Source organism: Narcine bancroftii, chromosome 2 (assembly GCF_036971445.1).
Source record: "Narcine bancroftii isolate sNarBan1 chromosome 2, sNarBan1.hap1, whole genome shotgun sequence".
In the NCBI taxonomy this organism is placed as follows: domain Eukaryota; kingdom Metazoa; phylum Chordata; class Chondrichthyes; order Torpediniformes; family Narcinidae; genus Narcine; species Narcine bancroftii.
In genome coordinates, this window is record NC_091470.1 from 141,286,287 (window position 1) to 141,312,159 (window position 25,873).

Consider the following 25,873-nt stretch of genomic DNA (forward strand, 5'->3'; position numbering starts at 1 on the left):
TACGGACCGCGGTGGATTCGAACCTGGGTCGCTGGCGCTAGGAGCTTGTTTTTCAGTGTTGCCTGTTACAGGGATAACATGGAGGCTACTAATAATGAGGAACGCGAGTATTTGCTTCCAAACCTGAAGCCACGGCACAAGGAGCTGGTGCCAACCCCGTGTGGGCCGGTAAGGAGGAGGTGTTAGTCAGGCTCGTCCCCTGGGGCCGCACAGTAACACTCTGTCCCATGACAGGGTCCCAGCAGAGGATCTGGTGCTTCCAGGGGTGATCTGTCGGCTCTGGGGGTCCGGGAGAGATTCGTCGGCTCTGGGAGTCCGGGGGGTGGGGGGAGATCCGTTGGCTCTGGAGGTCCGGAGAGGATATGCGGGGGGTGGGGGGGGGGGAGTGGTGGTGGTCTGATACCACCTGTTTTAGACAGGGATGAATTTTAGACCAGTTCGTGTCCCTGAATGCATTAGACTGTTAGTCTGAGAATCCTTCCATTTAAGAGCAAGAGATGGAGGATGGGGGCAGTGATGCCTTGACCTTTGTCAATAAGGTCATGGAATCAAAGTTGTACAGCACCAGACAGGCCTTTTAGCCCACCACTTTCAAGCTGACCCTTTTGCCCAATGTACATGTAATGGAGGACTGTCTACCTGCCTGGGGAAGCACTGCTGCAACCTTGCTAGCCTTTCCCTCCCTCAACATAGCACACAGTCTGTGAAGTCCACAAAGTATTGGCCAAACCTGAACCTTGATCACTGCCTGCAGGTTCGCTCCGTTCTCCCCCATCCTGACTTGAAAATGTGTTGTTAGCCCTGCTATCACTGGGGCGCACCTCAATGCATGTGGGAGAATCCTTGCCACAGGGCTGCTAAAGGAGAAGAAGGCTGTTCCCATCCCACTTTGAAGGCAGTTACCGCTGACCTTGACATCAATGTTCAAATCCAAAATATTACGAAGGATCAGCCCGACCGAAACATAACCCACTAGTCACAGTCTTCACCGTGAAAGCTAGATCGTGCCAGCAGACGCAGTCTTCTGGCCCCATGTCCACAGGATCAACCCCCCCCCTCCCCCTCGCCCTGCGTGTTTCAGTGAGATCGACCCTTGTTATCACTCTCTATTAACCGACTATTCCTCATTGTGAGTTTTCCCAGTGCTGGCCATAAGTCCGGAGATCAATCCAGCCCAAGTACCACAGTAAAGGTTTCCATGAATCTCTCTCTCCTGTGCATTAGTTTTCAATTTATAGATATCCTGTACTAGATATGGGGCCCACGACCCGTCCAGTTCAGTACGGGAGAGGTGAACTGTTGGGAATCACAGTGGCTGCAGCAAAAAGATACATTAATGTCTGAAGCTTCCGTTTCACCCCTTCATCTTCTCCCAGATTAAGCAATGTTCAGAACTCACCCAGTTGGAAAAGATCTACATCCTGGTGGCAAACCTCTCCCTTCTCGTCGTCCTGGGCATTACCATCGCAAGCATCGCCCAACAGACCCAAGCAGAAAGTGGAGACTCCAACCATGAAGATATTTCCATCTCCATCATACAACTCCTTGGTGTTGGTATGGTCTATAACCCGGTGTCGGTCCGGTCTATAACTTGGTGTCGGTCTGGCCCATAAAACGGTGTCGGTCCGGTCCATAACCCGGTGTCGGTCCGGTCCATAACCCGGTGTCGGTCCGGTCCATAACCCGGTGTCGGTCCGGTCCATAACCCGGTGTCGGTCCGGTCCATAACCCGGTGTCGGTCCGGTCCATAACCCGGTGTCGGTCCGGTCCATAACCCGGTGTCGGTCCGGTCCATAACCCGGTGTCGGTACGGTCCATAACCCGGTGTCGGTCCGGTCCTGTCTATAACTCGGTGTCGGTCCGGCCCATAACCCGGTGTCGGTCCGGCCCATAAAACGGTGTCGGTCCGACCCATAACCCGGTGTCGGTCCGGCGCATAACCCGGTGTCGGTCCGGCCCATAACCCGGTGTCGGTCCGGCCCATAACCCGGTGTCGGTCCGGCCCATAACCCGGTGTCGGTCCGGCCCATAACCCGGTGTCGGTCCGGCCCATAACCCGGTGTCGGTCCGGCCCATAACCCGGTGTCGGTCCGGCCCATAACCCGGTGTCGGTCCGGCCCATAACCCGGTGTCGGTCTGGCCCATTCATTTTCTGCCCCTTCAGTTACTCACATGTGATAGAAACTGGGTGATCCGTGCCTTTTACACATATCCTTTCCACGTTTGCTCACCGCTGCCATTTGTCGGAGGTTGATATTTTAATTGAAATGTTACTTTCAGGATGGTGGGTCATCAGTGTAAGTCCCATTGTCAGCACCGCATGAGTCCAGCCCTTTCCCCGATCTTTTCTTCACTCTTTATTGGAACAAATTTTGCTTGTACTTTGTGATTAAACAGCAGCCGCCCCAGGTCCAGCATCACGTACTGACCGAGTCGGCTGATCCTGGAGCTCAGACAATGGCATCAGGTGGTTCACAGATAACATTAACCAGACAAGTAGATCCTGCTGTGACAGGGTTAGCTACATCAGCAAACCAGACACAATCCATGGGCAAACTGGCAAGATCAAATCATGCAACAAGGCACTGATGAACAGTTACTCTCACCTCCCTTCTGGGGCAGAGCTAATTACAGTTCATACCTGGTTCTGACTCCCCAGAACAGCTCCACGATCATAGAACCTGACAACACAGAAACCCTTCTCGTCTGTGGCGAACTATTATAATCATTGAATCACACATTGGCTCTTCATTTTTCTCACTTTAATACTGAGTCTGGATGGAAGTTTGTATTTATTTTGTTAATATCACTGATACCGATGTTTTTCTTTTGGTTTATTCTTCTGTTTGATTGAAAATTCTCCAAATATTAAAAGTTCCCCACACCTCCATCATATCTCCCCTCATTCTTCTACACTCCAGGGAATAAAGTCCTAACCTGTTTAACCTTTCCCTGCAACTCCCTTCCTGAAGTCTGGGCAACATCCTAGTAAATCTTCCCTGCACTCTTTCTAACTTATTGACATTATTCCTGTAGTTGGGTGACCAAAAATGCAAACAGTACTCCAAATTGGGCCTCACCAGTGTCTTATACTTTACCATAATATCCCAGCTCCTGCACTCAATACTTTGATTTATGAAGGCCAAGATACCCAAGGCTCTCTTTACAACCCTGCCCACTTGTGACACCACTTTCACCACCCCACAAACATCCACTTCTCTGTCTTGTTATCACTGCCACAGCCAACCCAAGCTGCTCGTCTCATAGGATGGAAGTAATCCCTTCATTCGTCCAACCCATTCACTTATTCACCCAGACACTTGCCCCACAACCATTCCTGAGTTAATAGCTATGTGTCACTCTCTTGCTTGGTCTCCTCTGCCCAGGCCCTTTCCCTGGACTTGCCCAATGTGGAGAACCTGGGTCACAGCATTGTCTCACTGGTCTGGCTGCTCTGATCTGAGCAAAGTCAGCCCAGTGGGTGAGGTTATCTGCAGTCACTTGCCGGGCACATCCTGAACTATAATCTCAACAGGCGAGCGTCTTCAGAAAACAGAACTGTGGTTAACTGTGACATCAATAAGAGATGTGAAGAAATTAACGTTAAACATTTCTCCCTCCTCAGGACAGGAAGGGTGACTATGGTTGTATCATTGCAGGAGTAAGGACAGATTGAGAGTTACTTGGAGGTTCAGTGCCGTGGGCTAGTGCTTTGTTAAATTTGTCACCATCTCATTGAGTATAGCACAGACACAAGGGGGCAAATAGCCTCCCTTCTCGTTATTCTCGTTTTATCAGCGTCACGGACATTTTTGAAGCAGTTTAAATGTAGACTGAAACACGGTTTTATTACCCCCACCCTGCTCGTGGCTGTACCTCCACTACCTTCCTCAACCCCCTCACTACCTCCCTCAACCCCCTCCACTATCCCCTCAATCCCCTTCACTATCCCCCTCAACCCCCTCCACCTCCCTCAGCCCCTCCATTACCTCCCAAACTATCTCCCTCAACCCCCTCCACTACCTCCCTCATCCCCTCCACTACCCCTACCTCCCTCAACCCCCTCCACTACCTCCAGCTGCTTGTAGAACAGCAGGTGAGTACAATCGATCCACCCATCTCCCAGAATCGCTCCTAAATCATTCACGCCATCAGGGATCACACTCACACCGCCAATATTTAACCTGAGCCCCACCTGCTGTTGAAGCCTTTGAAACTTTTGGTGTCAGTCCAATAACTTGCATGATCTGGCCTGTCCTCTCCCCAGGACACTGAACTTTAGTGGGGAACTCTGGTTGATTACAGGTGGTTTGTTTGAATGAGCTCGTACCAGTGGCACTGGGACTCTGGCACCCTCCACTTTCCGTTAAACCCACCCCACTTCATCCTCCTGTCACCTTTCCTCATCTCTCTCTCCCCCTCCTCCTCCCTTCCCCCTTGCTTCCTCTCCCTCTCTCTCCCACTCCCCCCTTACTTCCCCTCCCTCCCTTTCCCCTCCTTCCTCTCCCAACCCCTCCATCTCTTCCCCCCTCCTACCTTTTCCCTCAGTCTCCTTTCAGAGCCAGAATCAATTCTCACCTCTCCTCTATCATGATTGATCAACACCTTTTGTTGGTCTGGACTCCTCCCCCAGATGGTCTTGTCTTTATTCTGACACCTTCCTGTTCTTTGCTTACACCTTGAGGAAGGGCTCAGGGCTGAAATGTCAGTAATAGATCTTGACCTCCTGTGGCCGCAGCGAGACTGGCTGAGTTGCTCCCAGTATCTCTGTGTTTTTACAATGATCTCAGCATGTACAGACGTTCATGTTTCACTCTGGTCCTGATGCCTGCCCTCTCTGCATCTCTCCTGCAGTGTTCAGTATTTACTACGTGCTACGTGGTGTGCTGCAGGAGAACCGACAGGAGCTGTTGGTGTTCAGTCTCTCCGTTTTGCTGGTTTTGGTCCGTTCTCTGGTGAACTTCATTGCAGCTGAACCGGAGGAAAATAAATTAGTTAAGGTGAGTGCCAAAGGTTCCCAGAGACACAAGGAGGTGCAGGAACTTGGGCAGGAGAGACCCCGAAACCTGCCGCTGAATGGGATGAAAAGAACAGTGAGCCCATGTGGAAAATGCTGGAATAGGTCAGCAGGTTTGGTAGCACCCATGAGGAGAGAAGCAGGGTACCGGGGAACATCCATCTGCAGAGACCCCAGGACACAACATGCAAGACAATTGGAGGGGTCACCGCAGAGTAGGCGGGACCATGTGAGCAACATTGGTTAACAAGCAGGTCAAGATACAAAGGTGCAAAATATTTCAAATTTTAATGAGAATGGGCTGATGGAACCCAATCTGCTGCTGGAGCGTACAAGACCCTTCTCCAGATATTTATTTGACCAGAGTGGGACACCCTGCCTGATCTACACCCAGTCTATCACCCACTCCCTCCTCACCATCCCACCCTCCACTTCACTCCCCTCACCATCCCACCCACTTTTGTACCACCAATATGCATAAGGTTCTGTCAGTGTCACTGCCAGTGAACGACTGGCCCCCACACTGATCCCAATGATTTCCCAGTTGTCACCACTTGCTTGTTTTTCAATGCCAGTCTGTTGCCCACAGGCCAGTGGTTCACAGGGATCATGGTGAGAGGCATGGTACACTGAGTACAAGAGTTGTGTTGCAGATGGACAGAACTTTAGTGGGGCACATCTTGGAGCAGCTCTGGTCACCATGCCACAGGAAGGATGTGATGAAGTCGGAGAGGGTGCAGAAAAGATTCTAAAGGATGTGGCGTGGATGGAAGGGCAAGTTAGCAGGAGAGATCGGATAGACTGGGTCTGTTTTCCCCTGGAGCGAAGGAGGCTGAGAGATGATAAGATGATAAAGTGGGAAAGATAGTATAGGTAGCAGGAATCCCGTAGTGGGGGGTCTGAAACGGGGGCAGAGGTGTAAGGTGAGAGGGAGGAGAAGGGGATGTGAGGAGCAGATGTTTCACAAAGTGGAGTGAGTGTGTGGAATGAGAAACCACAGGAGGTGCTGGAGGCTGCAACAGGAACCACATTGAAGAGGACAGGCATGAATGGGCGGGATATAGCCAGACAGGTAAGAGGGGTCAGCAGGGTCATCATGGGCTGAATGGCCTGTTTCTGTGTTATCCAACTCCAGGACCTGTGGACCAATTCCTTGAGCTTTAATTTTGCACATTAGAACCAGGCCCTTGGGCCCATCAAGCCTGTGCTGAACAATTATTTAATCCTGTTCGCCCCTCCCCCTGTTGGACCTTCCCCACACTTTGTCAGCCACCATCCCTCCACCTCCATTTCCGATGCCAGACACAGGCACCGAATCTCTTTGGATAATGATGCTCAGAAAAACAAACTCTCTATCGCTTTGCTCAGGAGCCCAGACGAGCACGTCCAGCCCTGAAGGCCCTTGTGAAGGGGGATGAGATACCATCTGCTACCACTGAACTATGCTGCTGAGGACACAGCGCCACTGGCGGGCATTGTTCCAGGTGTCCGAGGGTAAAAAAAATTGAGTCAAATGACCAGCCAGGCTTCTGACTCCAGAAAGGCACAAGATGCTGCCCTTGTCCTTGAGAGCAGAGCTCATGAGTTGGGGGGTGTCAAGTTGTCGATGGTACATACTGGGATCACTGCAGGAAGCTGATACAATGAGCCTCTTAGATGATGCTACAGATAGGACATGGTACAGACTCAGGAAGCGGGGGGAGGTACAGACACGGGGAGCAGGGGTGTCCAGGAGTCGGCCACGTGACCTGTTGAGCCTGCTCCTCCATTTAATGAGATCGTGGCTGATCTGATGATGGGCTCATCTCCATTGACCTATCTTTTCCCCAGGTCCCTTAATTCCCCAACTATGTAGAAATCTATCCAACCTTGTCTTAAATATATTTACTGAGGTCATCTCCTCTGCTTTAATGGGCAGCAAATTCCACAGGTTCACCACCCTCTGGGAAAAGCAGTTCTTCCTCATCTCCATCCTAAACCTACTCCCCTGAATCTTGAGTCTATGTCCCTTAGTCGTCTCCCCTGTTACGAACTAACAACCCTTTTAATTATTTTTGGGACTAAAGGGACTAACACAGGAACAGCAATGGAAAATTCACCGGACAGTGGAAATCAAAATAATAGTTTTTATTAAACTATTAACAACATAATATTTCTTACTTATCGCTAATCTTATCCCCACTATGCACAAACTTAAGCATGTGGGTGTGTGTAATTCATAGTCCCACTCTGAAAAGTCAATCTTTAAAAGTTCAGCATCATTTTAGTCTTGCTTGAAGGTCTTAAATTCTCAGTTAAGAAATAATTATAAAGCACTTTTAAACATCAGATCTTCATGTCTCTTTACTCACAATTACATTTTCCAAACGAAGATTCTGCCCTCTTCTCAAAGATAACAAATGTGGTTATCTTCTTCCATGATGAACTCACAAACCAGACAAGGGTTAAATGAAGTGACCAAAAGTCAAAAATGGACCCAGTAGAATTCTGTCCTCTTTTCCAAAGAGAGATAAAAGTGGTCTTCATTAATTCAAAACCCACTGATTCTGTGTTCCCATTCTTCCAGGAGTAACACACAACAAACAGCACCAATTCTGGTTACTGTAACTCAACCCTGTCTTTCACAGGGTTTTGACTTCTGTGAACTCCAAACTGAACTGTTCCAAAACTGAACTCAAAATGTGTGAATATAGTAATATATTTCTCCAAATCATGTGACTGTTACATAATCATTGAGGTGAGTCCCAATTCTTGGAAACCACATGACCATCAGTTTTATTTCTACCAAAATTGATCCTTTTTCAAATCCATTCCATATCCATAACAACCTCTGACTTCTTTCTTTTTTTTTCAATCTTTTTATTATTATTATAATTTATAAACACATACAGTTCAAAGAGATATAAAAAATACATAGTAAGTAATGAATTAATACAGAGATATTAAACAATAATATTACAGAATAAAAATATATCATAAAAAAATTTTTAGATCAGTTTAGGGTGTGAACTATCTCTAAAAAAAATATATAATTAATAACAATATATGAAAAAAGAGAAAAAAAACCCAAAAAAGAAGAAAAAACAAATCTGAATTAAAAAAACTTTAAAAAAAAAACCTACAGATATAGCTAAACCACGTCGATCACTCCGATCTCATCTTACAGCCCAATTATCATACATAATCATAGAAAGAAAACAGAGCCAGATCAACTCACCACAAATGAAAATATTGAATAAATGGTCGCCAGGTTAACTCAAACTTAGAAGGGGATTCATAGACAGAGTTTCTAATTTTCTCTAAATTTAAACATAGTATAGTTTGGGTAAACCATTGGAAAACAGTGGGAGGATTAACATCTTTCCAATTCAATAGTATAGATCTTCTAGCCATTAGTGTAAGAAAAGCAATCATACGATCCGCAGGAAGAGATAAATAAGTCAAATCTATCATAGGTAATCCAAAACTTGCAGTAATGGGATGTGGTTGTAAATCAATATTCAAAACAGTAGATATAATGGAAAAAAATTCCTTCCAATAATTCTGTAAAGAGGGACAGGACCAAAACATATGTGTAAGGGAAGCTATTTCCAATTGACATTTATCACATATAGGATCGATATGAGAATAAAAGCGATGGAGTTTATCTTTAGACATATGAGCTCTATGAACAACTTTAAACTGTATTAGTGAATGTTTTGCACATAGAGAAGAAGAGTTTACCAGTCGCAGAATTTTATTCCAATTTTCATTGGAAATATGAAGGTTGAGTTCTCTTTCCCAATCATTTTTAAACTTTTCAAAAGTCCCAGAATTTATTTTTGTAATTATATTATATAATTTAGATATCACACCTTTTGGAGGGAATTTTGAATATAGTATATCCTCTAAAACAGTCGTAGCCTCCCGATTGGGAAAAGAGGGTAAAGTCGAAACTAAGAAACTCCTAATCTGCAAATATCGAAAGAAATGAGATCGAGGTAAATCATATTTCATGGATAATTGTTCAAATGACATGAAAGAGTTATCCAAGAATAAATCCGAAAAGCATGTTATACCTTTAACTTTCCAGAGTAAATAAGCTTGATCAATTAGAGAGGGATGAAAAAGGAAATTTAGTACAATAGGAGTTTCCAAGATAAAATGACTAGGGCCAAAAAATCTCCGGAATTGAAACCATATACATAGTGTATGTTTAGCCATTGGATTATCAATTTGTTTATATAATTTAGTAAGAGTAAAAGGGAGAGCAGCTCCCAAAATAGAGCTAATTGAAAAATTTTGTATCAGTTTAATTTCTAAATTTACCCAATGGGGATTTAGAGATAATTCTGAATAATTCAACCAATACCTTAAGTAACTAATATTAATTGCCCAGTAATAAATTCTAAAGTTGGGTAATGCCAACCCTCCCTCTAATTTAGATTTCTGTAAATATTTTTTCCCCAATCTAGGATTCTTGTTTTGCCAAATATACGAGGACAATTTAGAATCGACCTTATCAAAAAAAGATTTAGGAACAAAAATAGGTATAGCTTGGAATATATATAAAAATTTAGGTAAGATCATCATCTTAATAGCATTAATTCGGCCTATCATGGATAGGGATAATGGTGACCAATTGGTAAGTAAACTGCCGACCAGGTCCAATAGAGGGAAAAAATTAGTCCTAAACAAATCTTTATGTTTTTTAGTAATCTTAATCCCTAAATATATAAAATGGTCTCTAGCTATTTTAAAAGGCAAACTATCATAAATAGGAACCCATCCATTAAAAGGGAATAATTCACTTTTATTTAAGTTCAGTTTATATCCCGAAAAATTACTAAATTGGGCTAATAAAGATAAAACTGCAGGAATAGAATTTTCAGGATTGGAAATATATAACAATAAATCATCTGCATATAGTGATACTTTATGAATATCCCTGCAACGAATAATACCAGTAATATTGGGTGCTTCTCTGATAGCAATTGCCAAAGGTTCTAAAGCTAAGTTAAATAATAAAGGGCTAAGGGGGCACCCTTGCCTGGTGCCCCGAAATAATCGAAAATATGGCGATCTTTGGGTATTAGTAAAAACAGAGGCAACTGGGGAATTATAAAGAAGTTTAATCCAAGATATAAATATCGGACTAAAATTAAATTTTTCAAGAACTGTAAATAAATAAGGCCATTCTACTCTATCGAAGGCCTTCTCAGCATCTAGTGAAATAACACATTCTGAAGACTTATGTGAAGGAGTGTAAATAATATTCATCAATCTTCTAATATTAAAGGAGGAATAACGATTTTTAATGAATCCAGTCTGGTCTTCAGAGATAATATATGGTAATATCTTCTCAAGTCTTGTCGCTAGAATTTTAGAGAAGATCTTAGAATCAACATTCAACAAAGAAATAGGTCTATAAGAAGAACATTCGGTCGGGTCTTTATTTTTTTTCAAGATTAGAGAAATCGTAGCTCTGTAAAATGATTGTGGTAGTTTACCCAATGTGATAGATTCATCAAACATCTTAATCAGCCAGGGAGAGAGAGTAGAAGAAAAAGCTTTATAAAATTCCACAGAATATCCATCGGGACCTGGTGCTTTACAACCTCTGACTTCATCTGTTCAAGAGGCTTAAGTGGTTTTGATTAAAAGCAGATGGCTTCCTCAGCAGTTCTTGAATAATTAAGACCTACTTGAAATCCATTCACTCTGTCTGTCCAAAACACGTCGACTCCGAGAATGAACACACTTCTCAGAAAACAATGGCTCTCTATAAAATGCTGTGACCTGTGTAAGACCTTGTACCAATCCATAGCAAACTTACTAAACATATAGATACAATATTTTAACTCTATAAGTTACTTTACTAAGACATTTTTATAAATATAGTTTAACATTAAAGACAAACATAAATCTGTTACACCCCACCAACGGGAACCTATTTTATCTATGCCTTTCATAATTTTATGCGTTTCTATAAGATCCCCTCTCAGTCTTCTAAATTCCAGCAAGTACAGACCCGGACACCTCAATCTCTCCTCACAGGCCAACCCCTTCATCTCTGGAATCAACCTAGTGAACCCCCTCTGCACCACCTGCAAGGCCAGTACATCTTTCTTCAATTAAGGAGATCAGAACTACACGCAGTTCTCCAGTTGCAGCCTCACTCGTACCTTGCAGCATAACCTCTCTGCTCCTAAATGCAATCCCTTTAGCAATGAAGGCCAACGTTCCATTTGCTTATTGACAGTCTGTTGCACCTGCAAACCAACCTTCTGAAATTCATGCACAAGCACTCCCACGTCCTTCTGCTTGGCACACACTGTAATCACTTGCTATTTAAATAATAATCTGATCTTCCATTTTTCCTTCCTAAGTGGATAACCTCACATTTGCCAATATTATCCTCCATCTGCCAACCCCTTGCCCACTCACTTAACCCATCTATATCTCTCTGCAGCCTCTCAATGTCATGTCATCAGCAGATAAGCAACACTCTGCCCCTCCTCCAGATTGTTACTGTACATTGAACGGCCAGGGGCCTGAGCCATTCAGCAGAATGAGGGACTAATGTTGCTCCATTCCCGCTTTGTGTTTCAGATCCGCTTTGGATGCATTGTGGCCTGTGGACTGTTCCTAATCACATTCACGGTGGGCTACCTGATCAAGAGCCCCAGGCTGATGGCCTTCCGTGTGGGTGGGGCTCTGGAGAGCGCACAGACCCACTACCTCACCCTCACTCTCTGCTTCTCCGTAGTGACCTTTGACCTGCAGGCTCAGGTGACCATGGGCTGTGCATATTCGGGGGGGGGGGGGGTATCCGTGCAGGTCAACTCCTGCTTTGTCTGCTGACCCACCATCACTGGCTCAGGATGGCAGTTTTCCCCCCACTATTGGTCTCCCAGTACTGGACCCTCCACCATGAGCCCCTATTCCCACCACCTTAAGTCCCCCACCCAAGGGTCCCCCCCCACAGGGTCACTCACCACTCTTCCTGGGCTGTCACAATTTCCACAGAGCAAAGTCTTCACCAGTTTCCTCCTTCCCACTCATCCCAGAATTCCTGAAACATCACGATGTCTGGGCCTGGCCTGACGCAGAGTAAAACTTGTGACATGTTGCACAGGAGGAACAGGGACAATTTTATCCCCAAGGATCCCGTTCCCACCGTGGTCGTGTCTCTCTCCCCGCTACAGGTTTCTCTGTTCCTCGAACCCTTTCCTCTTGTGTCTCTGCCAACCTTTCTGAGCTGAGTTGGCCCAATGACAATTGGCAGCACGGGGAGCATAGTTGTTAACACAAGTGACCGGGATTTGAATCCCGCACTGTCTGTAAGGAGTTTGTTTGATCTCCCCGTGTCTACGTGGGTTTTCCCCAGGGCCTCCGGTACTGGGGGTGTAGGTTAATTGGGTGGCACGGTCTTGTGGTATGTCTAAGTTAAAACAATTATAGGTGTGGATGGAGCTGGACTCCCCTGTTGGACATTTCTGAAGCAGGTGAGAGTTTGCCCCAAGGCTTGGTTCCACGTAAACCAGGATCTGTTCTTGTAATTCCACGTGTGCGTGTGAAGTGTGCTAGTGTAATGTAGCTCAGGCAGCCTTGCTAACATGTCCTTCCTTCCTGCAGCTCTGCCTGTGTGTCCTCCTGGGTGCTGGCAGCCAGCAGCTCTCCCTGCCCCACACCATCATCCTGGGACTCGGCATCTTCTGGGCACTCCTCAAAGCTGCCATTGGCCTTGGAGCTGTAAGTACCAAGAATGACTACACATTTCCAAAGAACAAGAAATAGGAGCAGGAGTCGGCCTTGTGGCCCGTTGAGCCTGCTCTGCCAATCAATAAGATCATGGTTGATCTGAAGATGGGCTCATCCTTTTCCCCATATCCCTTAATTCCCCCAGTAAATTTATCCAACCTTGTCTTAAATATAGTTACTGAGCCCACTGCTCCGCTTCAATGAGCAATGAATTCCACAGACTCATCACCCTCCGGGAAAAGCAGTTCCTCCTCATCTCAGTCTTTCACATCTCTTTGGGCCTCACGGAGGACATGGCCCATATATAACTATACAACAATTACAGCACAAAAACAGGCCAACCTGGCCCTTCTAGTCCCTGCTGAACACTTTCTCCTACCAAATCCCACTGACCCAACTCAACCCGTGACCCTCTATTCCTTTCCCGGCCAAGTGTTAATATCGAGTCTGCCTCCACCACTTCGTCCGGAAGCTTGTTCCACTCACCCACCACTCTCTGAGTGAAGAAGTTTCCTCTCATGTTTCCTCTAAACTTTTGCCCCCTGGCTCTCAACTCACATTCTCATTTGTATTTCCCCCTTTCTTAAAGGAAAAAGCCTCTCCACCCAACTCTGTCTATACCCTTAAATCATTTTAAATACCTCAATCAAATCCCCTCTATGCTCCAAAGAATAAAGACTGAACTTATTTAACTTGGACCTTGTAATCCCAGCAACATTCTAGTAAATCTTCTCTGCCTTCTCTCCAATTTGTTGATATCGTTCTTATACTTTGGTGACCAAACTAGACACAATATGCCAAGTTTGGCCTCACCAATGCCTTGGACAATTTTAACATCACATCCCAGCTCCTAGACTCAATGCTCTGATTTATAAAGACCAACATAGCATAAGCTTCCTCACCACCCTATCCACACATGATGCCACTATGTACCATTATTCCTAGATCCCTCTATTCTACTGCCCTACCGTATGTCCTAATTTGATTAGCCCTACCAAAATGTAATGCTCACACTTATCTGCATTAAACACCATCTACCATCTTTCAGCCCACTCTTCAAACTAGTCTAAATCCCTTTGCAAGCTTTGAAACCCTTCTTCACTGACCACAGTTACGCATACTTACTAATCCAATTTACCACCCCGTCATCCAGATCATTAATGTATATGACGAACAGTAATAGACCCAATACTGAACCCTGAGACACACCACTTGTCACCAGTGAAGTCCCCTGTGGAAGCAGTTTGTGCACAGCAAGATCCTAGAGGCAGCAACATTTCAAGAACACCAAATCCCAATGGGACCAGATTGCCATGGTAACAGCTGGGATGAAATAAAGCTGGAATAAGATTGGTCTCTGTGGTATATTCCACAGATAGGGAGGAGCCCACCCATCCTTGTTCCATGTGAACCCTGCCCTGGTTATGACCCCGGCCCTGTGCTCCTCTCCATGCCCATCACAGCATTTGGGAAGGGCAGAAACACCACAGGCTCTCTGATCCCATCAGTGATTGAAACATCCTTTCCCACCAAAGCAGTAACTTGGAGAGTTGTGCTGCTGTCATTGGGTTACTGTGGATTTCACTCACTGCTTGCCGTGTTGCTGATGTTTCCCAGTGCTATGGTCTGGAGAATGCTTTGTGGCCAAGTGCTGCCTCGTGCTGGGGTAAGCATCACTCAATTACTCAATACTCCTCAGCAATTGTTCCATTTCCGCATTTTTTACTATTTTTAGTTTAACTGGAAGCAAGTTGCTTCTCTGCAACTTCCACGCACCGTCTGTGGGCCACAGCTTGAACTTTCAGTAGCCAACCATTTCAATTCCCCAAGTATTCCTACAAGGACATGTCTATTCTCAGCCTCTGCCATTGTCAGGGTGCGGTTAAGTGCAAACACCACATCATCTTCCTCCCAGACAGCTTTAAACCTTATGGTATTTAAACCCTAATTTTAGGTACTCCCACCACTATCTCATTCCACTGTCCTGACACTTTCCTTTCCAACCTTTATCCCCTCAGTGATCTCTACCCACCCCCCCACCTCTCCCAATACCTTACCACCTTTCCCCTCCCCAGCTCCCCCTTTAAATGCCATATCATCCCTTCCTATTCTCCATAAAGAGTCCCAAGTGGGCATGTTAACTGACCACTTCTCACCACAGAGGCCACCTGGCCCACCGAGTCCCTCCTGCTTGTCACCACTCTGCAATCCAGTGTTTCTCTGGAGAGGTTCCTGTCGCCCAGGAGACTGGGTGCTGGGGTTCAGTCCTCAGGAACTCTCCAGGAGAACTTGGGTGATCCACTAGGCAAAACCCATCACAGCCCACGAGGCGTGATCTCTATGCCAGAACTGGAAGCCTGGCACTGCCCTCTCAGTGATGCTCCTCCGCACTCTTTGAAGCCAGATAATTTCCTCATTGCAGATCCTAAAGGAAAATAAGCCACTTGTACGGATATTCCTGGTCCAGAATCTCCCGGAGTTGGCCTACCTGGGGTATTTGATCTACCTGGTGAGTAGAGAGTGGAGAGGTTGTAGATTTGGGAGAAGACATCAGGACATTGGATCCACAAGACCCTCGCGGTTTCTGCAACAGAAGGGGAAGGTGCATTTGATGCTGGTGGCATTGTTAATGGAATTTTAGATTTAGACTTTAGACATACAGCACAGTTAACGGGCCACCCAATTACACCCAATTAACCTACACTTCCCCCCCGCGGTACAGTTTGAAGGGTGGATGGAAACCAGAGCCCCCGGGGAAAACCCATGTAGACACGGGGAGAACATACAAACTCCTTGCAGACAGCGTGGGATTGGAACCCCAGTCCTGATTACTGGTGCTCTAACAGTGCGGTGCCAACGTGCTGCCCCTAATGAGCTGATTTATGTGGTAAGTGAGCTGGAGTATCATTCCTTTTACACATAGAGTCTACTGGCAGTGGTGAACATGCTGGGAAAGTTTGGTTTTAGTCTGCACTCCCCTGATTATTCAGTACACTGACCCACGTAAATGTTCATGACTGGCCTGTTCCTTCAGACCTACTGTGGCAGGCCTCCAGAATTCACTCTAGAGGGACGGGAGTGCAGGGTCCCCAGCCTCCCCAACCCTGGTCTCAGGCCGAGGAGTAGTTTGTGCAAGACTGGCTGATCCGAGGTGCGCAGCCCAGCCACTGAGGTTCACTGCAGCCCCTCCAGTTGTGCAGGTGGATTTGGATCAGATCTTTGGCAGGTGAATCTGGACAGGCCTTTCACAGCATCGCAGGACAGGTGCACTGGCCACCAACCCAAAGCAGATCCTTCTGTCTGGAGCCACCACATCTTCATTGAGGCGCAGAGGTGCAGAACCCAGGAAGGCCTTCGAGTGGTTTCATCGATTGTGACCTTAGTTGAGGAGGGTCCTAGGTTCATAAACCTTGTTAGTAACTAGTTAGCTTGCCATTTGGTGTGGTGTGTGAGCACCCATCATTCCCAGTTCCCAAGGAGATGGTTAGTATCTGTCCAACATATTAATGTGTCTCCCTCTCTTCACTGTTGCCTGAAGATCAGTGTGGTGTGGTTGGACAGAGAAAGTGTCGTGCTGAAAGCTGGGGCTGGATCCGGCATCATATTCTCCATCATCATCAAACTTGCTCTGTTATGGTTGATGGTCAAAGTCTCCCACTACTTTGGTCACAGTGATCAGGAAAGAAGTAAGTAGGCAGTGCTCAGGGGAGTGGGGGGGAAGGGGACTGGAAGGTTGGATGGGGATGGCGGAAGGCGGGTGTGGATGGAGGAAAGGGGGTTGGGTGGAGTATGGGGAAGGGAGGAAAGGGGTGGGCTGGGGGTGTGGGGGGAGAGTGTGCTGGGGTTGAAGGGAACGTAGATGGATGGGGAGAAGGGGTGGGCTGAGTGTGGAAGGGGTAGAAGAGGATGGGCTCAATGAGATGTGGGGATTGGTGGTTGGGAAGGACACAAGGCTCTGGAAAGGGTACAGAAGAAGCTCCCGAGTGTGCTGCTTATCTTAACGAGTGTGTTACGGGGAGAGATGGCAAACTTGGGTTGTTTTCTCTGCTTGTTTGTAAGATCATGGTGACAGTCAGAGTCTTTTGCCCAGGGTAACAGCATCACATGTGTTGAAGGTGAGGGGAAGGAAATTCAAGGGAGATGGATGGGGTAAATGTTTCACACAGAGTGATGGGGACCTGGAACAGACTGCTAGGAACAGTGGTGGAAGCAGATCCAATCCTCATATTTAAGAATCTACTAGGAGCAAGCAGCAGAGTTTTACTTGATGTATTCAGTAGACACGTGAAGAGCCTGATCCTGTGGTCTACAGTTCTATGCTCAAGCTCCATGTGGTAGGCTGGTCCAGAAGGTCAGATCGCAAGGGAGTTGGTCCACTGGACATACAAATGGCTTGGTGATGGGAGACAGAGTGGGTGTGGAGAGATGTTACTCAGTCTGGAGGCTGTGATCAGTGCAGAGCTCATCGGTGCTGGCTCCAACAATGTTGATGATTTGGATAAATCATCAATTAGCAAGTTTGGGGATGTCACCAAAACCGTTGGAAAATGCACAGTGATGAAGGTAATCTCACGCTACCAAAGGGTCCAGATGAACTGGGACAGCAGGCCAACACGTGGCAGATGAGAAATGCTCAGGTCACTTGGTCACATAGGAAGAGCTGAAGGGCCTGTTTTGGTGCTAACTCCAACTGTGCAGGAAGCAACTTTACAACCTGGGTCAACAAACATCTCATGATGTGTCTCTTTTCTCTTCCTGTCACAGTGTTTGCAGTGGCCAGCTCATATCCTTAGGCTGAGACATCTCCAAGGGTAAGCACCATCCTTATCGCCCTCATTCCCTATGAAATTCTCTGCCTCCAGGCACATCTCTACCACCCTCCTTCAAGTCTACCTTCCTTCCACCATCCCCACCCAACCCTGCAAAATATCGATATTGTAGCAACCCAGGAACAAGGGTCCTCCATCAGCAACCAGGTGTGGAATTCAACATACAGGTTAAATTCTGTGGGGAGATTCCACAAACTTGGATTATACTCATGGATATGGTTGGATACATAACTAGCTCAGTCGAGGGTAATGGTGGAGGGATGTTGAACGGACTGTGGCCAGTTGTGAGATTGGTGCTGGATCCGTGGTTGTTTGTGATGTGTATATTTGATAGTGAAATTGGGCCAAGGAGCTCAATGGCCTTCTATAATGCCCGTCTTTATCATGCTGTTCTCTTCAATCCTCCTGATGCAGGAATGTTTGACATGGGGAGCTGTCTCAGCACTGGGAGGTATTTACCCACACTGGTTTCAGTCCAACGATTACAAATGCCCTTCACTGCTTCAAACCAGGCTGTACTCCCATTGCCTGGGTGCTCCAATGGGCTGGGTGCTCCAATGGGCTGGGTGCTCCAATGGCCTGTCCTGCTCGTGTTGCTGCAGAGCTGCGACCCACTTCTCTGGACCTGCAAGATGCACATCATCAGTCAATGGGCAAAGAGGATAGCCTGAAAAATTGTCAAGCTCAAACATAATTTCTCTCTCAGGTTCCTGGCTCATTTCCCAAGGCCACAGCTTCTCCAGGTGCCTTCAACTCTCTTCCATATTCTGTGGAATTTACCAAATCTGCCACAGGACTGGGAAAGCTGCGAATCCCAGTGTGGAATTAGACTGGATCGCATGGATGTGGGGTCATGTTGTCACTTGGCAGTAACATTTCCATGTCCCTGTACTCAACTGGAAAAGGAACATCTGTGTAAACTGTCGGTTTTATCACGAGATTGAGGAGGATATCTATTTTTATATCACTATATTTCTGTAATAATGTTTGGAACTGAAACTTTAAATTTTTTTTTACTGTGGTTAGTTGTAACTGAGTTAATTGCGAATGCATGAATTTTATTAACTGGAGAGTGGATCGATGAAACCAAGCCCTTTCCCAGGCAACCACCTGCTGCATCATTTCTCCATACTTTTCTATCGCCCATCGTACCAGCCCAGTGATCACTCCAGTGACCCTTCACTGCACTTCCCCCACACCAAGAACATCCTCCCTCATGAGCCACAGACTGGGGCTGTGTGCATGATCCTGCACCCTGTTGGAAGACATCCATGTGCTATACTCAAATCCTCAGGCCATCTTAATGCCCTGCTGTACCCCATTGGTTCATTTGTTGACTCATTGTTGAACATAGCACAGTGCAGGGCCTTCATCCCACGATGTTGTCCTGACCTGTGTAAACCTACTACACAACAATCTCATTTTTCTCTACCTTACATTCATTGTTCCAGCCTCCACCACTATCATGGCAATGCATTCCAGGCACCCTCAACTCTGTATTAAACAAAAAATTTTTTGACATTTCCCCAAAACTTTCCTCCACTCACCTTAAACAGATGCCCTCTGGTATTTGCTATTGTCACCCTGAGGAAAGAGTGCTGGATGTTGTAAGGTAAAACATCATGAGATGGGAATGTGTAGGGAGTTACCCTGTACAGGGCAGTAACAAGAAGGGGAGGTGTCCTTGTACTCCTGTTAGGTAAAACATCATGAGATGGGAATGTACAGGGCTGTAACAAGATGTGAATGCATCCTTGTACTTACAAGATAAGAGAGACATTGATGGATTGAGAGGCAGGAAGCTAGCAGGGAAAGGATAGCAACAGTTTTAGTCATTGGACAAGTAATGATATGATGATGTTCTAAGCACATATCCAAGGGTATAAAAAATCACCATTTTGCTGATAACGGCAGAATGCATTCTCCGACTAACATGTTTAGTCGCAAGTGTTACAATCCGGTAATAAAGAACAAAGAACCCTGATTTCGACTCAGTCTGGTGTTTGTCTCACTCATTCATGAACAAAGCAGACCTAACAATGTCCACCCTATCTATGCCTCTCACATACACCTCAATTCAGTCCCCTCTCTTCCTTCATCACTCTAAAGAGAAAAGTCCCTGCTCTGTAAACCTCGCTTCCAATCCAGGCAACATCCTGGAAATCTCCTCTGTACCCTCTCCATATCTTCCACATCCTCCCTGCAATGAGGTGACCAGGACTGAACATCATGTTCCAAGTGTGGTCTCACCAGAGTTTTATAGAGCTGCAACATTACCTCTCGACTCCTGACTATGAAGGCCAGCATACCATAAGCCTTCTTAACCACCCTTTCAACTTGCACAGCAACCTGGAAGGATCGGTGGACTGGACTCCAAATCCCTCTGTTCCTCCACACTGCTTAAGAATCTGCCATATATTCCACCTTCAGGTTTGATCGACCTTTCAAAGTGCATCACTTCACACTAATTCGAATTGAACTCTTCCTGGCACTTCTCCAAACTCTGCATCCTGTTGTAATGTGCGACAACTTTCTACACCACCCACAGCTCCTCCAACCTTTGCATGATCTGCAAACTGACTGACCCACCAATGTCAGACTAAGTGCTTAATCCCTTTTTAAAAAGTGGGCTGCATCAGCTGTCCTCCAACCCAGTGGCTCGTTTCAATCTATTGCCCCTTGGAAAAGCATCTATCGATTCTGGGGGCATTTCCTCAAGTATTCTTGGGTAGGTTATTGGGCTGTGGATATGTCAGCCTCCAGTTCCCTCACACAATTTCCTGACTGTCCAGAAGGGGTCAGGCTTGAAACATTGGTCCCCTTTACTTCCTAAGGATGCTGTGTGAGCTGCTGAGTTTGTGACAAAGTGCGTTACTCTCGGGAATCCAGCAAGGGAGGGATGTGGAGACATAGAAAATCTCCAGCTGCTAGAACTCTAAATTCAAACCATAACTAGAATGAATTTCCAACATGTTCTGCCTCTTACATGAAGGTGTGGTTTTCCACACTGTACAATGCTGGCAGCCCCAGAGGGAATGAACAACCCAATCACGAATGCCAAGTGGCCAGGGAGAGGTTATGCATAAATAGCCTGCCATCCAAGAAAGCAGCCCATCAGCAGGGTTCGCCAACTCTCGCAGCAGAGCTGCACTTCCTTTCAATGAACTTCCTCCTTGGAAGAACCATGTCGTAATTGTCAGGGGCTTGGATTTACTGGCAGAGAGTGGCTTCTGTAGCACAACCAACATACCATTCCTCCCATATGCTCTTGGCTTTCAGCGTTCAGTGGACACACACTACTGCTGCTCCCGAGCATTCTGTGCGATTCACAGGTCATGTGAATGATTCACCTTTCATATTGATCCTGCCCTGGTGTACATACCTGTTGATTTAGCTCCAGGTCACGACAGTAACCAGGATCGACAGCATCCTCCTGAATCCCGGACGTGACTTTCTTTGTATTTTCCTCCAAAATTAGAGGCCTTTTAGGCACAACCTATCAGGGAAAGGTTAAATAGGTTAGGACTTTATTCCCTGGAGCATAGAATGAGGGGAGATTTGATCAAAGTATTTATTATGAGGGAGACAGATATGGTTGGCTTTTTCCACTGAGAGTAGGTGAGATACAAACCAGAAGACATGAGTTTAAGGGTGAAAGGGGAGAAGTTTCGGGTGAATATTAGGGGGAACTTCTTCACATAGAGTGGTGGGAGTGTGGAGTGATCTGCCAGCTTAAATAGTGAATGTGGGCTCAATTTTAACATTTAAGAAGAATTTTGACAGGTACATGGAAGGGAAGGGTATGGAGGGATATGGACTGGGTGCAGGTCAGTGGAACGAGGCAAAATAATAGTTTGGCACAGACTAGAAGGGCTGAAGGGTTTGTTTTCTGTGCTTTGCTCAGTGTCCAAACTCTCAGCTTCCCAACTACAGCTGAATCAAACCTCGCCTTTGTACGTGCTAGATCAGTACTGAGAAAACAGACTTCAGAAGTAGCAGTCTAAAAAACAGGTTCATTTATTTAGTAAAAGATTTGAAAAATATTGTCCTACAAATAACACTTTTACTAACATCCAGCAAACAAGTCTCAGACAAAAAGCATGATCCCAGCTGAAATTTAGAAGCTACTCAGATCAATGGACAAACTTTGTTTGGCTACATTCTCTTGTTATGTGTTTCATAGTTAAAAAATAAATCCCCCATCTCTGAAGGGAAAGTTCAGAAGCACTGCTATCTTCTTAAAGGTTTTCAAAAGCCCTCACACCTGTACATAGGATCTGTAAAACTCAACCAGGCAGATACTGACACAGGAGTACAAGATATTCATTTATCACAATTGCATGTAACAAGAATTCAACATTATTTATACTTGACTAGAAACTCAGTTATGATAAAATTGCACGGGCTAAACTGATTAATTTACAAGAGGCAGTTGGTTTAAATTTAAATTCTGCAGAATGCTAACTACATCTCCAATTATACTATGTAAACATCGGATATTTGGGATGTGTCGTGAGAATCACCGTCAAGACTGAAGTCAGTATACGTGATAGTTTTGGAAAGAAAATTCTAGATGTAACTAAATCAGGCAAACTGCAGGCAATAGGTGCTGTTCACCCTCTGAAGACACTTTTCTCACTTACAGCTCAATGTATTTACTCTCTGTGGTCTGAGGGAGGAACAATTCATCTCTAATTCAGCAAATTTAAGAGACTAAAGTGTACAGAAATTAACATTAGCATTTTACAAGGCAGCAAAGAGATACACCACTTCTTAATAAATTAACGTGTTACAGCACAAGATTAACGATGACTTAAGCAGCAAACCTTTGGAAGTTAAGATTGAAGAGTGAAATACACAGTGGCCCCATCAGCACCCCACACAGTAAGGGAAGCAACCTTGGCCGCATTCACACAAAGAGGAGGCAGAGGATAGAATGGAACTGGGCGGTGGAACTTTCACCACACTGCCACCTGTCACAGGACAGGTTCTGTGGGTCAGAGCCTCCAAGAGCTCACCCCACCCAGCAGGAAGATTTGATTCAGTCTCTGAAACATGTGGGGAAGAACCCCACCACCGCACACCACAACCACCTGGGTTGCAAAGACAAAACAAAGCTCTGGAAAAGACAGTGTGAGAAATTTGATTGGGGTGACGACAGTAAACCAGACTCCACGGAAATGTCAGGTAATATCTAGTGCACACTTCACCCAGCACATGTGTGGAACCTTGAAATGCAGTAAGCAGCTGAACCCTTATCAGACAACGTACAGGATTGGGACCTGTAAATGCAAGCACACCCATTTCTGGGCAGTACTTCCCATTACAGAAGCTGTAATGTGACAGTGAAAAGGGCAAATCATTCAAACACCAACTGTGCCTGGGAGAAAAAAAAGCTTTCATTAGTGGGCAGGCCTTATTCTGCAGGAGAGGCGCCACAGGGTTAGCCTCGCCATTGACCAGTTACAGTCCCAATCACGTTCTCAGCAAGAAGGATCAATGTGCCTAGATGATTCTTCTTTAAAACATACTTGCTCAAAAGTGCAAAATATTCTCTTATCTAAAGTGCATCTGGCTATTGGAGACTGGCTGAGCAGAATCCCAACATCAGCACGTCCCCAGTGCAGAGCACAACAGAGCTGGTGTTGTGCAGAAGGAACGACTTCACAAGTCAAGCTCCCACTCACAAGGTCTTTATGACCCCTGGTGAAAAGCCCCCGATACCTTCCAGCCAGAAGAGAAGTGGATGTTGACGCAGGACAAAGGCCACTGTGTTAGTGCAGCCCTCTCTATTGAACTAGATTCGCTCTTCAAAAATACTATGTGTGATCCAGGCCACACTTTGGTCAGGGGGCGACAAATGTGAACTTAAACCTGAAATGTTCAGGCTGTGAATTCCCTGCCTTCTGTGAACACAAAGACCCTGTGCTCTGGGTGTAGGTGAACACAATCAAGCCTGTTAAATGAACCTGCATGAAGCCTCCAGAATGTGTGGCCCACGAGAAGACTGGATGGGACTAGCCAAGCTTTGAAGATGTACTAGATCATCGAGAATTACAAAATATAAACATTGAATAGTGGATCATTGAAATACAAACAGAAACTACCCTAAACAGAACTATTGGTCAACAGCATTGTCCAAACCCCGAACTGTTTCTCCCTCTACAGATGCCGTCTGATCTGCTAACCTTTCCCAGCATTTTGTTTTCACTTCATTTTTCATTCCTCCAGGTCAGGATGGAAAATGACTGGAATAATCAGCAGACCACACAACTCTCAGGGATGAATTGAGAGGCACTGCACATATTCAAGCACTGACTAGGTCAGTGATGAAGGGGGAAGATGTGTGGAGCTGAGGCCTGACCATTCCCCACTGCAGCTGTCAGAGTAACCTTTACCTAACGAGCTGGGTCCCTACTCCTCCTCCAGGCGGATATGCAATTCTGTGGCCAACACATTGGCATCAAGAGTAACAATACCCTGACCATAAGTGAAGCAGGAAGAAAATCAGGGCCCAGTGTTCAATCTTCAAGCAAGGTAGCAGATGCAATAGGACTCTGCCCCATTCTCACCTCTTCCTGAAACACACTCTGCAGGTCTGACACTATGGTAACTGATATGTAGAGATTGAAACAGGAAAGTCTGCAGTCGCTGTGATTATAGTTAAAACACAGAAATGTTGGAGGAACTCAGTAGGTCTTGGAGCGTCCATAGATGGTAAAGATATATTACCGACGTTTTGGGCCTGAGAAACAACGGTTTAATATCTTTACCTCCTCTGATCACTGCAAGACCTACTGAGTTCTTCCAGCATTTCTGTGTGTTTACAGCTCATATGTATGTCAAATTCCAGTTCCCACTAAATTGTGGATAAATAACCGACCCTACATTAGTGAGTGACCTCAATCCGTGGGTAAAGTCAGAACCACAAGATCTGACCTGGTGTCAGATCTGGAGATGTTCCCTTCAGATGAGTAACGCGGGATGGGGAGCCTTCAGACTGAATGTAAAATGGAATTGGTGGGGGGGGGGGAAGGAGAATGTGGCAATCAGTCTGAGTCTAACGTGGGTGGGGGGGGAACAGGGCCTTCAGATTGAGTGTAACATGGGGGGGGGGGAACAACAGGGCCTTTAGTCTGTAACATGGGGAGAGGGGTGGGGAAAACGGGGCCTTCAGTCTGAGTGTGACACGGGGGAGGTGAGACAGGGCCTTTAGACTGAGTGTAACTGGGGCAGGTGGGAGGGGAAAAACAAGGGACTGTGCACAAAGCAGCCACTGCAGTGTGTTTCAACCATAAATCTGCAAAGTTGGAGACCTGGGAAGAAGCAGAATTGGCTTTAACTGCAAAATTAGGCAAAATGAAGCCCAATGATGTGCAGATTTGGTAAGAACCACTGAGGTCTGTGGCAGTGCCTCCCCTCCACCCACACCACAGTAGTCTGTGGCAGTGCCAACTCACCATACTCTGACAGTACGTACCTCACGCTCTCATACTGGATTGCCAGGAGGGTGGAATGAAGCCTGGGGAGCAGCAGCAGGCCCAACTGGGTCACTGACCCCCTGGACTCAGAACCCCCCCCCCCCCCACTTTCAGTGTATCATCTGGAACCACAGTAAAAACTGAAACAATCCAGGAGCATTTTCCTGATAAGATGAAGGCATTTGATAAACATCTCTACAAATTATTCCCATCCAAACCATGATCATGTTAGAGAACTGCATTGTTATAAATATAAAACCATGCTGTTATGTCTAAATCTGACAGCTTCTCACATGATCAATGTCTTAAGTGTTCAAACTTTAACAGTTTTAAATCATTGTTAAAAGTTGTAGGAAGAGAGGAGCAGTAAAGTTCGTTTGATGTTCAAGGCACACGGGCAAAATCAAATTCTTCAGATTTGTTGAAATGCTCTTTGAAAAGTTCTATGAGGATGCTTCTCAGTGGTTCATTCATCCTCCATGTCAGGAATGTGACTCTGTTTCTTCCGCACGTTCCAGTGTAAACACTCAGCCAGGCTCTCAAACCAGTCGTTCACTGGATCCCTGAAGCATATTGAGGGCACCGGGTAGCAGGAGGTTGTGATGGAGATACTGTCAGGAAAGGATGGTCAGGTCAACATGTGGAAACACATGCCCTCTCTAGGCAAATTATACACACTCACACCATGCACCGACAGCCCGCACGCACACCCCGACAGCCCGCACGCACACCCCGACAGCCCGCACGCACACCCCGACAGCCCGCACGCACACCCCGACAGCCCGCACGCACACCCCGACAGC

At 46.0% G+C, this 25,873-nt stretch overlaps 2 protein-coding genes across 8 annotated transcripts in view; one reads left to right on the forward strand and one right to left on the reverse strand.

The window, feature by feature from the left end:
* Positions 1-6: 6 nt before the first annotated feature.
* LOC138754267 (uncharacterized) lies at positions 7-18,610 on the forward strand. 4 transcript variants are annotated; one of them, XM_069918246.1, is made up of 9 exons: positions 7-168; positions 1,377-1,554; positions 4,855-5,000; positions 11,609-11,788; positions 12,635-12,751; positions 15,183-15,269; positions 16,299-16,446; positions 17,525-17,571; positions 18,004-18,391. In XM_069918246.1, exons 1-8 carry the CDS (start codon positions 79-81, stop codon positions 17,551-17,553), a joined length of 975 nt encoding a protein of 324 aa, XP_069774347.1. In that variant the 5' UTR covers positions 7-78; the 3' UTR covers positions 17,554-17,571; positions 18,004-18,391. The 4 variants fall into 4 exon arrangements, with proteins under 4 accessions (XP_069774347.1, XP_069774348.1, XP_069774346.1 ...); XM_069918247.1 differs by having other exon boundaries at positions 18,296-18,384; XM_069918245.1 differs by lacking the exon at positions 16,299-16,446 and having other exon boundaries at positions 18,296-18,610.
* A 2,972-nt stretch (positions 18,611-21,582) lies between these two features.
* The window catches only part of LOC138754268 (NAD kinase-like), a 59,793-nt gene continuing 55,502 nt past the window's right edge, over positions 21,583-25,873 (reverse strand). For all 4 annotated transcript variants that reach the window (XM_069918251.1, XM_069918249.1, XM_069918252.1 and 1 more), the window contains one exon: positions 21,583-25,681. In XM_069918251.1, coding sequence (XP_069774352.1) covers positions 25,610-25,681 — 72 coding nt within the window. In that variant the 3' untranslated portion in view covers positions 21,583-25,609. The remainder of the gene's footprint in view (positions 25,682-25,873) is intronic.

Excerpts from the sequence above, each read along its gene's own strand:
- LOC138754267 (XM_069918245.1), top strand. The coding sequence starts at position 79 with ATGGAGGCTACTAATAATGAGGAACGCGAGTATTTGCTTCCAAACCTG. Across the intron at positions 12,752-15,182 it reads CTGCCATTGGCCTTGGAGCT|ATCCTAAAGGAAAATAAGCC; the intron begins GTAAGTACCAAG and ends TCCTCATTGCAG. Across the intron at positions 15,270-17,524 it reads TGGGGTATTTGATCTACCTG|TGTTTGCAGTGGCCAGCTCA; the intron begins GTGAGTAGAGAG and ends TTCCTGTCACAG.